Source organism: Plasmodium gallinaceum, assembly GCF_900005855.1.
Source record: "Plasmodium gallinaceum strain 8A genome assembly, contig: PGAL8A_v1_76, whole genome shotgun sequence".
Taxonomy (NCBI): Eukaryota; Apicomplexa; class Aconoidasida; order Haemosporida; family Plasmodiidae; genus Plasmodium; species Plasmodium gallinaceum.
Genome location: NW_021628238.1, coordinates 1,518,103 through 1,533,597, shown reverse-complemented (window position 1 = coordinate 1,533,597; position 15,495 = coordinate 1,518,103). Strand labels below are relative to the sequence as shown.

Sequence of the window (15,495 nt, the reverse complement as noted above, 5' to 3'; positions counted from 1 at the left end):
TTGTTTTTTTAAAATAAAAACAAAAATTTATTTTTTTTTGAAGAAATACATATAAAAATGGTTATATTATTAAAAAAAATTTATAATAAAAAAATATACTGATTATAATATATATAATTTTTGAAAAAACTTCAAGAATTATATTTTATTCATAAATTCTTTTTAATTCATAATTTATCATATATTAGGAAAGTGGTAAAAATATATAAAATGAAAGCATTGTTTAAAGTATATAAGAATGTGATAATAATACTAATAAACGAAATTATAAAGAAAATATTTCTAAAAGATAAAAATACAAAAAAATTATTAGATATGCAATTAAAAGTAGTTTTAAATATGTCTTTATATATTAATTTGCTTAAAATGGAGAATTTAATTTAAATGAAAAATTTAGATTAGTTATTATATATATATGTAGATATATAGATATATTATTTTTAGGCATAGAATATGTTATATATTCTTTTTTTTATATATATTTTTAATTTATTCACTAATTTATTGTAAAAAAAAGTACGAGAATTTTCCAGTTACACTATATCATCAACTAGCATTTTATTTTTTAAGCAAATAGAATTATGATGTAAATTTATAAATTTATGAAATGCTTTAAGATAAAAAGGAAAATTTTTTATTTTTAATTCTTCAATTTTTTCATTTATTTTAGTAATTTTATTCTTATCATCAGTTTTTTTTTTTTCATTTAGAAGATTAATTATCATAGCATCATTATTAATCATATAATCTATTATATTTGTTTTGTTATATTTTAGTTCATAAATGCATTCGTCACTTATTATACTACTTTCACTGTTGTTAATATATTAAATTTCAATGTTTTAATTTAATATTTTTTCAAACAAAACATAAGCAGCTCCCCTTAAAAATGATTTTTCTCTATCGTTAATAATGTAAATAAAAATTATATTATTAAAACTAATTATATTTTTTACTATGCTTATACAACTTGATAAAATATCATTTTCAACTTCATTTTATCGTGTATCAATTCCATTTAAATCTAAAATTATAAAAAAAGGAATATTTTCTTCTTTTATTACCTCTAAAAAGTTTACTATTCTTTTTGCTTCTTTACTACTTAACAGTTTTCCATTGTTATTATTTTTTCCCCCAAGAATTTTTTTTTTTTTTTTTTCCTTTTCTAACTTTCTTAATATATTATTATATTTATATAAATGTTTTGCTATTATTGTCATTTTTTCTTCATTACAATTTTTTTTCCCCTTCATGTTTAAATAATCCTCTTTAAGTTTTATAGTATCATTTTCTAATGAATTCATATTATCTATAGTAGAAAAATTAGTAATTTCTAATTTTTTTTTTTTTTTTTTTCTTTTATTACTTTTCATTATAGATATAAATGACACAGGAATACCTCCTAATGTTGATCTTCTCATTTTAAGGCTCTCATTCAAAGAAAATGTGATAGAATTTTTATCAATAATTCTATGAGATGAAAATAAATTTTTAACTTTTCTATTCACAACATCAGTATAAATATTATTATCCTTATAATTTTTCCTACGAAATTCTTTGTTCAAATCTTTTGTATAATTTAACCATGATAATATATTTATTATTCCATCATAATCATTATCTACAACCATTTTAGAAAAATCAACTTTTTTCATTATTCTATCACCACTAATTAATAAGTTTTCTTTTTCATATTTGTTTTTTATGTTAAAATGTGTATGCTTTTTTGTAATAATGTTTATCATATGACTACTTAATAATAAAATTGTTGAGTTTTTTTTTTTGAATAACCCTTTTAAAAATAGCTAAAAGCGACGTACAAAATCCCATACATCTGCTACTAACAAAAGAAATTAAAATGGAATTTTCTCTATCCAATAAAATCTTTTTAATTAAAATACTACACAGTTTTAAATTTGTAGAACCATACTCATTGTTTTCACCTAAGATACCTTTTATAATAAACTTTTTGTTATTATTTTCAATTTTTTCTTCACAAATTATATCATTTTTTATTTTTTTAATAATCATCTTTCTCTACATAGAAGTATTCTATGCCCTCATTTTTTCTATTTTCATTTATCTATTTTACTTTTATGTTGTTTTTTAGAATATCAAATATTTTTATATCGGCTCCTAAGTTATTTGTTAGGTAAACTAAAGGAATTTTATATATAATGATTAAATCAAAAATATTTTTTAAAAGATTAAGTTCTTCATAACCATATGAACCACCTCTTATCATTACATTATCAATGAAAATAATTAATTTTCTTCCTTTTGAGTTTAATTCAGTTTTCACAAAAAATAAAAATGCGTTAACACCTTCATTCCCATTTTCTATTTTGTTATATTCATTTAAAACAATAGTGCTACTTAAATCATAAGAGTTTTTATAATTATTTAAAATATAATAACTATTATTCATCTGACTATTAAAATCATTATCATTTTTATTTAAATTTCTATCTTCATTATTATGCTTATTACTTTTTATATTATAATTAAAAACACCATATGTATTAATATGATGACATACTTTTGATGTTCTTGAATTATTTTTTAAATTATTTTTCTTCTCACAACTTACAATTTTTTTAACATTTGCATTAGAAGAATCTATAACTAAAATTTCCTTTTTTATATCTCTACTATTATATTCAAGAGGATTAGTATTTAAATTTAAATCAAATAAAGAATCATTAGTTTCTTCTTTATTTAATAAATAAAATAAATTTTTTTTTTCATTAATGTTTTTATGATATCTATTTAAGTCATAATTTACAAAAGATATTTTGTTTTTTCTCATAAAGTCAACATTTTTCCTACTTGAAATGGCATAAATCTGTCTAAAAGTTAAAAAATTATAATAATATGGATTATTAAATATTGATGCCTTAAAAATTTCTATAAAATCATATAAATAAGGAGTATTTAAACTTTTTGCTTTAATTTTATTTTTTTAGAAAACTATTTATATTAAATATACTTTCATCAAATATCACATTTGATTTTAAACTTATATAATGTAACTTTTTTTTTTTTAATTTTTTCATTGAATATATTATTTGCTTTTAATATATAAGGTTTTAATTTGAAACTATACTTTATGGCATTAATGTCTATATTAATTTCTTTTAATATATTAAAATGAAGATAATTGCTATATAGAATGTTAATTTTAATAATTGTTAATAAAAATGTTAATATAACTAATTCCATTAGTATGAAAAAAAAAAATATCTTTTTAAAAAGTATATATTTATTTCTTTTTCTATAGTATACATATGTATATCAACATATTTATCATTTGTTTCTTTAAACATATATACATTTTTAAGATAATTTTGATAGTTTCTGAATTTTTTTTCCTTACTAATTTCCTTTAAAAATAAATCATGAGATTTGCTTACCTCAAAATTATTATCCATTTTAAAAATAAATAAAAAGTCATTTTTTTTTCAAACTTAACAGAACTTCCTAGATATGCATGAATATTTTCAAACTTTTCTAATATTCTAAAATTATAAAATTTTTTTAAGAAATTTAATTTACTACATAATAATTCCATTATTTTTTTTTTTATCTTAATTAGCAATATCTATATTAGAATGATCAGTTCATTTGCATAAATAATTAAGAAAACTATAAACAAAAATTAACATTTTTAGATTTTATAAAAACTTAATTCAGTTTAAAAAAATATAGAAATTAATATATCAATACTTTTGAAACAAGATCTGTATTAATTTGTCCAATGTGTTAACACCCTTTTTCATAATAAACTTTTGTCGAAAAGTAAACAAGCTATTAAGCATTTATATTTTCGTATTTAAATAAAAAAAAAAAAAATAATTATAACATTTTCTATGTATATCTTCTTTTATATATATTTTTTTTTCTATATGAAAAAAAAATATTAAGTCTTACGTTTATTTTGGCATTTCATTTTTTTTTTTTTTTTTTTTTTTTTTTGTATTAGGAAAAAAAGGAAAAAAAAAAAAAAAAAAAAGATAAACACAAATAAAAAAATAATCATTCATATTAATTAACATTTCTTTAATTATTTAACTTTTAACAAATATAAAAATATGTATTGCTAAAAATAAATAAGAGGAATATGCATATATATATAGATATATGCCATTTAATTTATCTTTTAATATATATTTTTAATTTAAAAAAAATAGTATTATTAATGAATTATAAAATAGTGTAATAAAATTAAATTCGTATATATAAATGTTTGTGTATATATGTATATATTATAAAATAAGGAATAAAAATAATATACTATGACAAAAGGGAATATTATAAGTTATTAGTATAAGGTATAAATAATAAAGAATTTTTATAAATATTAAAAAACATAAAAAAAAGAATACACATTCATATATATTCATTGAGTGAAAAAAATTATTACTTATATGAACTAATTTGATTAATAAGTTGTATTTTTTGTTCTTCAGATAAAATTTTAAAAGTGTTGTAAAAATCATTTAAGGTTTTTTTGTATAATATATCATTAGATAACTCCTTTATTGTTTTCAAAGTTTTTTCGTTTAAAATTTTTTTACATGCTTCATAATCATCTTCCTCAGATCCACTAATATCATCTATGATCTTTTTTATTTCATCAGATTTAATTAATGAGTTACTGTATTTTTTACTATAAAAAATTAAAAAAAAAATAAAACAATTATTTGTTATACTTAAAAAAAAAAAAAAAATTAAAATATAGTATAAAAAAAAAAGGAAATATAAATAAAAATATATATATGTAATACAAATTTATGTAATATTTTTACTTTAAGATTTTTATTAGTAATCTTCTTAATAAGCGATAATAAAAAAAGGAACGAGCATTTTTCCATGGAACGATTTTTTTTATTACTCCTTTTGATTTCATGCAAGTTGATACATCGTGTAAATCGGCATATCTATGACATACTTGCAAATAAAATGGTAAAAGTTCTTTTTCTTTTTCTTCTATTTCCTTTTTTATTTTAGATATTTCTTCATCCTATATAAAACAAAAAGGTATATTTTTTAATATATTTACATACATTAAAGAAATTTCTTATTTAAATAATATACTTTAATACAATAATATATATATATGAAATGAATAATAAAAAAAAAAAAAAAAAAAAAAAATTTTTTTAAGAAACAAGTAACGTGCAATTTTTTTTTTTTTTAAAATATATTAACCTGTGCAGTTGATAATTTTTTATTTAATTCTATTATTGAAGAATCGGTATTATGCATTAATTTTCTAATTTCTGGGAATCTAAATTTAATTTCAACAATTCCAGGTGGTTCCAATATACCACCTTTGCTAGTGGTGTCAGCATACATTTCAATAATTTGACTATTCAACGTTTCATCTACAACTACCCAAGAACCTCCCCTTAATTCACCAAAAATTGGTATATAAACAAAAACAGGATGCTTGTAATTAACTAGTTGATTAACTATCATAGACCCAAACTTCAAAATACTATTAAACATATCCATCGAGCCACCAGAAAAACCTCTCCAATTGGCAAAAACGAATAAAGGCAAATTTTCCTTATTAAAATCCTCAATAGCTTGAGCAGTTTTATATGAATTATCTGGAAAAAAAACACATGGTGCCTGAGGGGATTTTACTGATTTTGTTTTTAAAACTGGATCACATGGAATAGTTTTCGTCACTAAATTTTTATTAACAGCAATAAAACCAACAGGTATAGAACCTAATTTTCCTCGTCCTGTTATGATACCTTTTCCCCATTCATTCATATATTCAAAATAGCTATTTTTATCTAAAAATCCTTGTTTTGTATCTGTTCCTTTAATTAAATCAATAACATTTAAATTATCTATATCATCTGCATCAATATCATTTATTTTCTTAATAAAAAATTTCATATTTTTCTCTTGATCTATTGTCTCTACATACTTATTATTTATTTTATTTTCACGTCTCAAATATTCAGTATTTCCTTTATTATTTTTTTCCGAATTTTCTTCTACGTTATTTGATAAGTTATTATCTAAATTGTTAACATCTTTTTTTTCTATATGTCTTTCTACGTTCTCATTAATTACACAACTGTCACATGTTTTTGTAAATTCTGGATTGTTTTCATATTTTTCCTTTTCATGCTCTTCTTGTTCTTTTTCAATAATATCATAATAATCATTACTTGTTTTAGGTACATAAGATAACCATTTAATAATTTTATCTACTCCATCTTGATCATTTTGTGCTTCCAATTGTGAAATTCCATTTCTCATCATAATGTTTACACCTCCTAATTGCTCATTACTAACATAAACTTTTTCACCTAATAGTTTATTTAATGCATTAAATCCTGTTAATAAAAGAGAAGATCCTTTTTTCTGAATAGTCCTTTTACCAAGTCTTACTAAATATGCACCAATACCAACACTTCTACCTGTAACATATGATAAGGTAAAAATTTGTTCATAAGCTTTTGAAGTTTCTCCTGCTATTAATCCGCTTCCCCTTAAATTTTCTACACCAACAGGATTTTTCAAATTTCCTACAATACCATCAATAATATACCTTTTTTCATTATTTTCTATAACTTCTCTTAAAAATACAATATCTTCTTTGTCTATTTTATTTTTCACATCTTCAGTTATATATATATAATTATAACCTAATTCCTTCTTTTTTTCATCTTTCCAGCTTATTTTTATTTTATCCATAAGAAAATTATACAAACCAATTCTTGCACCAGAATTACATGAAATATAAATACGAGGAATTTTTTTTTCCCTTGCATAACTGGATATTCCATAGAACAACTCATCTTCTAAAATACTAAACGATCCACCAAAAGTGGTAATATCATTTATTATAAAAACTACATCTCTTCCTTTGCTATATTCATCCGTTTTTATGTTCATTAATAAACCAATTACACTCATTTTATTTTGTCCTAAATCTAATTTGTTCGATAAATATAATGATTTTTTTATTTTAATTTCGTAATCACTTAAATTATCGTAATTTTCAAATAATGAATTATCATTTGTACTTTCCTTTTTTTCATCAAAAATTTCATTTGGATTTTTTTCCGAAATATAATCTAATTTAAATTCTTTTATGCTATTAATATAATTGAAATTGCTATTTAAAGTTTTATTCATTCTATTTAAGGATATATTAATTAATTTAATAAAATCGTAAGCATATATTGTGTCAGTATCTCTTGCTCTTTTTCTTTTTAAATATACAGAATCAATTTTGAAATCATAATTATCTACTTCTTCAATAACGTTTTTTTCATTATCAAACAAAACGTGTAATTTCAATAATTTTTCTAATTTTAATTTTGGTCCTGTTTTTATATCTTCATTTGTTTTGGTATATATGTTAATGTAAACATCATTAACATAATTTTGTATTAATAGTTCATTGTATGAATTAAGAAAATTTTTATATACCTCTTCAATATTATTGATTTCTTCAACATTATCAATTATTACGCTATATATAACATAACTACTTATTTTATTATATGTAACTAATGGATTCATTCTACCAATTTCTATATCATTTAATGATTCTTTTAATTCTTGCATAAAATCATTATAAATCAATTTTTTTTCTTCTATAAATGAGTTTTCTGTTTCCTTTATATCATTACTTTCTAATTTCTGAATTTTGTATTTATTTAGTTCCTTCAAATTATTCAAATCAATGAGCTTGTGAGCAAATAAAGATGTGTTTTTATTGTCATTCTTATATGATCCTAAGAAGAGTTTGGTTTTAGTAAACTTTTTTTCTCCTACATTTTTTATTTTATAATTTTTTAAAATTTCTTTGAAAGAAAATATATATTTTTCAAAAGGTAATAAATTCAAATTCTCTTCATTTTCAGTATTTGTTAAATTCTCTGATTCTTTTCCTTTCCATTCATATATATCGCCGTAATTATTCATGGAATAATTATATACGTATAAATTATTACATTCTTTCAAAAGAGCATCCAAATTATTTTCAATAGAACTAAAAAAATTATCATTTTTATTTATAATGTGTATATTATTTAAATGTGTATCTGTTTTTAATTCTTCCTTTAATATATTATTTATATCTATTGTGTCTTTTTCATTTAAAATCAAAATATTATCAAATTCTGAATTATTTATTGAAAATTTCAAGAGATTGTTAGAAACCCAAACAGTTTTAATATCAAAATATTTATATAAATTTTTTAAATAAATCTCTAAAAATATGTAATTATTTTGAGAGTTGAATAACGAAGGAACAAACATGTGAATATTGCTAGAATCTTTTAAAAATATTTCTATTATTTTTTCATAATTGTTACTATTAATTAACTCTTCAATTTTAGAATAATTTATATTATTATTCTTCATATAAATATTCAACTCATTTTTTTTGTTCTCCTCAATTGTATTATAATTTAATATGCTTTTAAAGTATTCATTAAGTTCATAGTGCTTATATAAATATATTATTAATCTTGATAATAAAACTATATTTCCAAATATCTTTCCTTTGAATGTTTCTAATACTTTAATTTTATCTAAAATATATGATGGTAATACAGTTTCTCTATTTTTTATTAAATATGATAATATTTTTTCTACAAATTGTATACTTAAATAATTGTATGTATATGCATGAATAATTTCATACTGTTTTTTTTTATCACTTATGCTATTATATAAAATATCATATATTTCTACTTCTGTTATACTTTCTTTTTTAGAGAATAAATTATTATATTCTATAAATTTATCTAATATGTAATTAACGTTATTAAAAAAACCATCCTCCTCTAGTAATTTTTTAAAACATTCTTCGTAATTTTGTTCATAACCTTTTAACAAATATTCTATTCTTTTCATATTAGGTATATCTAATAAAAAATTGTTATTTTTTGGTATATTATCAGGTGTTTCATTATTATTCATTTTGCAACCATTTGATGAGTTATCATTTGATGAATTATTATTTGTTGTATTGTTTGATGAATTATTATTTGTTGTATTGTTTGATGAATTATTATTTGTTGTATTGTTTGATGTTTCATTATTTGTTGTATTATTGTTTGTTATATTTTCATTTGATGAATTATTATTTGTTGTGTTGTTTGATGTTTCATTATTTGATATTTCATTATTTGATAATTTTTCATTTGATGTATTCCTAGTAGAAACAATTTCATATGACGTGTTATTATTAGTTATGTTATTACTAGTTGTATTATCAAATGATAAATTATCATTTGTTACATTGTTATTTGATAAATTATCATTAGTTAAGTTTAAATTAGTTAAGTTATTCGTCAAGTCACTTTCTATTGAATTATTGCTAACCCAATTATTCAAGGAATCACTATTAATAGAATTATAATTTGTAGAAATATTTATTAAGTCACTAATAGTAGAGTTATCATTAAGTGTATTATTATTAGGTAATGAATTAGTATTAGGTGCATTAAAATTGGTTAAGTATGTTTTCATACAATTCAATTTATTATTTAAATAGTTTATTGGCATTATTTTTTTTTCATTATGATTTTTATGAGAAAATAAACGAAATATTTTCTTTTTATGCTTTAAAAATAATCTTTTCTTTTTATTTTCTCCAGGTGACATCTCTTCTTCTTCATAAATTACATCATAAGAATTTTTTTTTCCTTCTACATATATTGTATCTTCTTTTGTTAATGTTTTATATAAGTTTCCAACATTATTTGATATATTTCCTCCTATATTTCTTTCTTCATTTAAAGATGTATTATTTTCTTCTTCGTTTAATTTTAAAGTTTCCATCTGTCTAAAGGAAGTATCCCTATTAATATTATCATTATTATTTTCATTATTATTTTCATCATTAAATTCTATACTTGAGGAAAATACTGGGTCTTTTAATTCATATGCATATTTATTTGATAAATCTAATTGGCCATTGAAAAGTTCAATTTTATTCTCCTCTTCTAATTTAGAATTTTCTCCTTTTTCTATTACTCCCAATAAATCACCTATTTTAATTATACTTCCTTCAGATTTTTTATGTTTTAAAATTCCAGTTTCTGTTGATTTAAAAGTCATAATCATTTTCATTGCTTCAACTTCAATATAGTCTTCATTCTTTTTTACTTCATCTCCATCATTTATTAAATATTTCACTATCTTTCCATTAGTATTGGATATTAAATGAAATGGATTACTAATTTTCGGAATAAATATATTATCTTTTTCTAAATTCATATGTATACCTAAACTATCTTCTGAACAAGTGTATATATATGTTTGATTATGAAAACTTGCAAATATTTTATTATTTTCTTTATCATATTCTGCCATTACTTCTATTTGTTGACCATTAATTTCAAGTTTATATAAATTTTCACCAATGTTAAATCCCTTAAAACAGTATTTCATATTTTCAAATACCATATCAAAAATATATGCATTTTTCACTTTTTTTTTTAAATCAGATGCATTATCATTTTCTGATTTTATACCTATATCATCTCTATTTAAATTATCTTCAACCTTTTCTTTTTCACTCATGAAATAACAAATCAACTTAAAAATTGTAGCACATAATATTATTATATGATAAGTATTGTAATAAATATTTTTTTTTTCTTTTATAATAGTGTCCAGCCAATTCGTTGTTATATTATTATCGATAAAAGCTTTCGATTCTAAAATTTTCGCTAAATATTTTGTAACTGTTTTAATTTCTCCATCTATATTTAATTTTCTTAATGATAAAATCAAATTTCTTCTAGCAATTTCTCTAGTCTCTCCTTTTGCAAAAATATGTCCAATTTGAGAATCTGAAAACTCGTGAACGAACCCATCATTTATAGAAAAGTAACCCCATACATCATTTGAATTCTGAAAATTTATTCTTTTTACCTTTCCTGAAGTTGGTTTGAAACTATCATTACTATTTTCAGCCGTAATTCTTGCTGATATCACATAATTATTTACATAAGGTCTATTATTATAAAAATCAAAAATTTCAATATCCTTTAAATTCTTTGTTTTTAATGTATGCATATTAGTAGATATGTTAGAAATATTAGAAAAATTAGATATATTAGAAACATTAGAATTATTATTTAACATATATTTTTCATGAGTTTCCTTAAATCCATTTTTTCCTTCCTTTTTTATGTGAGATAAATTTTTGTTGGTTATTTCTTCAATTCTGTATAATTTTTTAATATCATCTATATTTTGAAGAGGAATTCCCATAGCTACTTGAAGTTGAATAGCAATGAGATTGCTGTTTGTTATTCCTTCTGATACTGGATGTTCTACTTGTAAACGTGGATTTAATTCCAAAAAATAGTATTTCTGTTTTATTTGATCATACAAATATTCCACTGTTCCTGCACCTCTATACTTAATCATTTTTGTTAATCGTATTGAAGATTTTTCCATTTCTCTAAAAATATCAGGTGGAACAATTAAAGGGGGTCCCTCTTCAAAAATTTTCTGAAATCTTCTTTGAGTAGTACAATCTCTACCACTTAATGAGCAAACATTACCATACATATCCCCTACTACTTGTATTTCTATATGCCTAACATTATTGCATACTTTCATTAAAAATATTGGAGAGTTTGGCAATTCATTTTGCACTTGTTCATATGCCTTTTTAACTTCATTTTCATTTTCTACCTTTCTAATACCTTTACCTCCACCTCCTTGTGATGCTTTTATCATAACTGGAAACCCAATTCTTTTACATTCATTTATACATTCTTCTAAAGAATGAATTGTAGCTTCATTATATATATCTTCACTAATGTTATTCTCAAAATCTTTTATTTTAATATCATCACCACTCCATTTTACAACAGGCACATTCACACTTTGAGCTAAAATATTTGCAGATATTTTATCTCCTAATGCTTCCATAACTCTTCCAGTAGGACCAATAAATATTATATTTTCTTTTTCTAATAAAGTGGAAAGTAAAGGATTTTCTGAACAGTGACCCCATCCTGGCCAAACAGCATCTACATTTTCTTTTTTTGCAATATCTACTATTAGAGGAACATTAGCATAATTATTAATATTTTTTCCTGGAGGAACTTTTATTACTTTATCAGATAAAGATATATATTTTGTATTACTTTTAATATCATCTTCTGTAGCTAATACTATAATTTTGATTAAATTTTCATCATAAAAGTTTTTAAATAACCATTCTTTCAAAGATAAAATACATTTTAATGCTGCCATTCCATTGTTTGCAATTAGTAATTTTTTTATAATTTTATCATTCTTATTTTTTAAAAAATTAAAATACGGATATCTTCTTTCATTTACATAATTTATATATTCTTCATACGCCTTTTTTTTTATTCTGTTTTTTTCTTCGTAAGTTAAAAAATCGGAATTATTTTCTAACACACCGATATTATCATTATTATTTGTAGATTTATCTAATATTTTATTTTCTTTATTACATATGTTTTCTTCTAATATATATTCATTAGTTAAATCGTCTCTATTTACGCCTTTTGAATAAGTTCTATATTCACTATTATTGTTATAATGAATATTGTCACTATTAATTTTATTTTTCTTTTTTAATAGTAAAAAATTATTAGAAATTTTAAAACTATAAAATAATTTATTTAAATTTTTCTTCTTTTTCTTTAAATTCATTTTGTTTATTAATCCTTTATTTAATAAAATGTTATCTGAATTATCAAATAATATATCACTTTTTGACTTACTAAAATAAGAATCCATTAAATTATCTTTATTTAAATTCTGTAAAACATTATTTTTTTCCTTATTATTATAACTTAAATTATTATCTGACGAATGTTCTAAGTAATATTTACTTTTGTTATTTTCACTCAAATATTCATAATTGTAATCATTTGCATCAACAGAATAATTTTCATTAACACTATTTTGAACTTCATTATCATTAGATGTTATATTTAAAAAAACCTTATTAAGTTCATTTTTCTTGGTATATGTATTATTTCCACTTTTAGATAAATAATGTTCACTAAAAATGTTTTGAGTATTTCCTTTTTTATTGTTTGATGTTTTATCAAAATTTTCAGAAAAATTATGAAAATTTAAGGAAAATGATGTATTTTTAGAATCATTCTTTGGAGTATCTAAATATTTAGATCTATTGTTTTTAAAAAAAGAATGAAATATTTTAGTTCCTTTTGATACAAATAATGGAATTTGTCTATTTCTATTGTTTACATGGAGAATATTATGGTTTCCCTTTATACTATAGCATATTTCTCTAGTATCTTTTTCATTAAAGTTATTTTTATTAACATTATTATGCATGTGTAAATAATGTATGTTTCTATTTTTTATGCACTCTACAAGTTTTTCAAATATTAGAACAAACAAAAATAATGATAAAAAGTTTTTAATCATTTTTTGATTTTACTCCATTTACGTTTATTTTATCTTATTATTTAACATTTCATGTACACTTTTTTTCTATCACCTTGTCACTTTTATTTATATCTTTATTTTTTCCCCCTTTATATATGCTTATTTGACCTTTTTGTCATATAAATATGTATTCCAAATTTTTTCTTTTTCTTTTTTTTTTTTTTTCTTTATATAATTATTTTTACTTTTTTATATTTCTTTTTGTTATTTTTTTGTATGTTTCATTAATTGAATTTTTTTTTTTTTTTTTTTTTTTTATATGAATATTTTAATTATACAAGTTTATTTTATAAATAAAAACAAAATGAAAAAAAAAAAACAAAAAACTGTATATAAATAATAAAAAAAAAAATTCATATAAAATAATGCTTTTATTAATAATATATATAACATAAAAATCTTATCATTTTTATATTATTTTTTTCTGATTTCTAAAAAAAAAATATTATAGTGTTAAAACAAATTTACGTTTAAATAATAAATATATCAATTTAATAGTGTATGTATCTAGAATTTCACAAATGTTCCTTTTTTTTTTTTTTTTTTTTTAATATAAATTAATAAACTCAAAATTTTTTTTTCTCTAGTATTATCGTTTTTTTTTTTTTTTTATTTTAATATATATTTTTTTAATTTCGCTTAACAATCTTAATTATTTCACAATTTTTTTTTTTTTAAATATTAAATTTTTTTTTTTATATTTTCTGTAGCACTCGTAAAATTTTTCTTTACTGCATATTTTATTTTTAAGAAGTTGCATTATTCATNTTTTTTTTTTTTTTTTATTTTAATATATATTTTTTTAATTTCGCTTAACAATCTTAATTATTTCACAATTTTTTTTTTTTTAAATATTAAATTTTTTTTTTTATATTTTCTGTAGCACTCGTAAAATTTTTCTTTACTGCATATTTTATTTTTAAGAAGTTGCATTATTCATTCAAAAATTTTTTATTATTGCATTAGTCTCAATATAAACTTAAAATTATGAATATTTTTTTTATTTAAAAAATATATAATAAATAATAATTTTATAAAACAACACACACAAATATATAAATATATAAATTATATATATATATATATACATATAAATATATATACATATACAAATATATATATATATAAATATATATGTATATATATATATATATATATATATGCATATATAAATATATATGTTTATATATATATAAATGTATATATATATATATATATATATGTATAAATAAATTTGCACAATTCTAAAAAATTTTAAAAGTATAAAACTAAATTTAACTAAAACCTAAAGTATTATGAAGAATAAATTATATTTATTATGAATCTTTTTTTTATTTTTTATACTTATAATTAAATTATTTATTAATTTCTGTTTTTTGTCTAAAATATATACGCTAATTTTATTAAAAAGTAAAGTAGATTTTATATATATTGTATATATATAAATGTATTTATTTTCACAAATATATAGATCCAAAACAGTGTCTTAAATTATAATTATAAAAAAATTTTTATATAAAACAGGAAATATAAATAATACTTAAGAAATTTAGGTTTTGTAAATATAACAAAATTATATATTTATAAACAAATATTAATAGAAAATTCATAAAGATATTGCATACTTACATAATAAAAAAATTAAACACGGATATTATATCTTTTTTTTTTTTTTTTTTTTTTTTTTTTTTTTTTTTNTTTTATTTTTATTGTATTACAATTTTTTAAAATCTCCAGTATGCTATAATTTTTTCAGAGTTTCTACGTGGTTTAAAAAAAAATTAGAGCATGCAAAAAAAAAAAAAAAAAAAAAAAAAAAAAATGAAATACATATATAAAAAAAAATTAAGATCTAAGTTTAGATAATTTTGGTTATAAAAAGCATAAGATCTAAAAAGTAAAATATACAATGTAATATATTAAACACAAATTAAAAAAAAAAAATATTAAAAAAAAAAATATTAAAAAAAAAAAATTATTAAAAAAAAAAATTGTTAAAAAAAAAACTATTAAAAAAAAAAAAAAAAAAAAAAATTA

The 15,495-nt window shown here is 19.4% G+C and overlaps 1 protein-coding gene and 1 pseudogene across 2 annotated transcripts; both read right to left on the bottom strand.

Moving 5' to 3' along the window:
• Nucleotides 1-482: 482 nt before the first annotated feature.
• Nucleotides 483-3,571, bottom strand: PGAL8A_00229100 (annotated as a pseudogene). Its single transcript is given in 8 exon segments — nt 483-1,778; nt 1,780-2,024; nt 2,026-2,960; nt 2,962-3,032; nt 3,034-3,179; nt 3,181-3,227; nt 3,229-3,460; nt 3,463-3,571. Coding segments are annotated over 8 exon segments (3,081 nt in total).
• An 848-nt stretch (nt 3,572-4,419) lies between these two features.
• On the bottom strand, nt 4,420-13,437 carry ACC1 (biotin carboxylase subunit of acetyl CoA carboxylase, putative; the record flags this gene model as incomplete). The annotated part of the gene is made up of 3 exons (XM_028671013.1): nt 4,420-4,669; nt 4,809-5,023; nt 5,212-13,437. 3 exons carry the CDS (start codon nt 13,435-13,437, stop codon nt 4,420-4,422), a joined length of 8,691 nt encoding a protein of 2,896 aa, XP_028527708.1.
• Between the last annotated feature and the right edge of the window lie 2,058 nt (nt 13,438-15,495).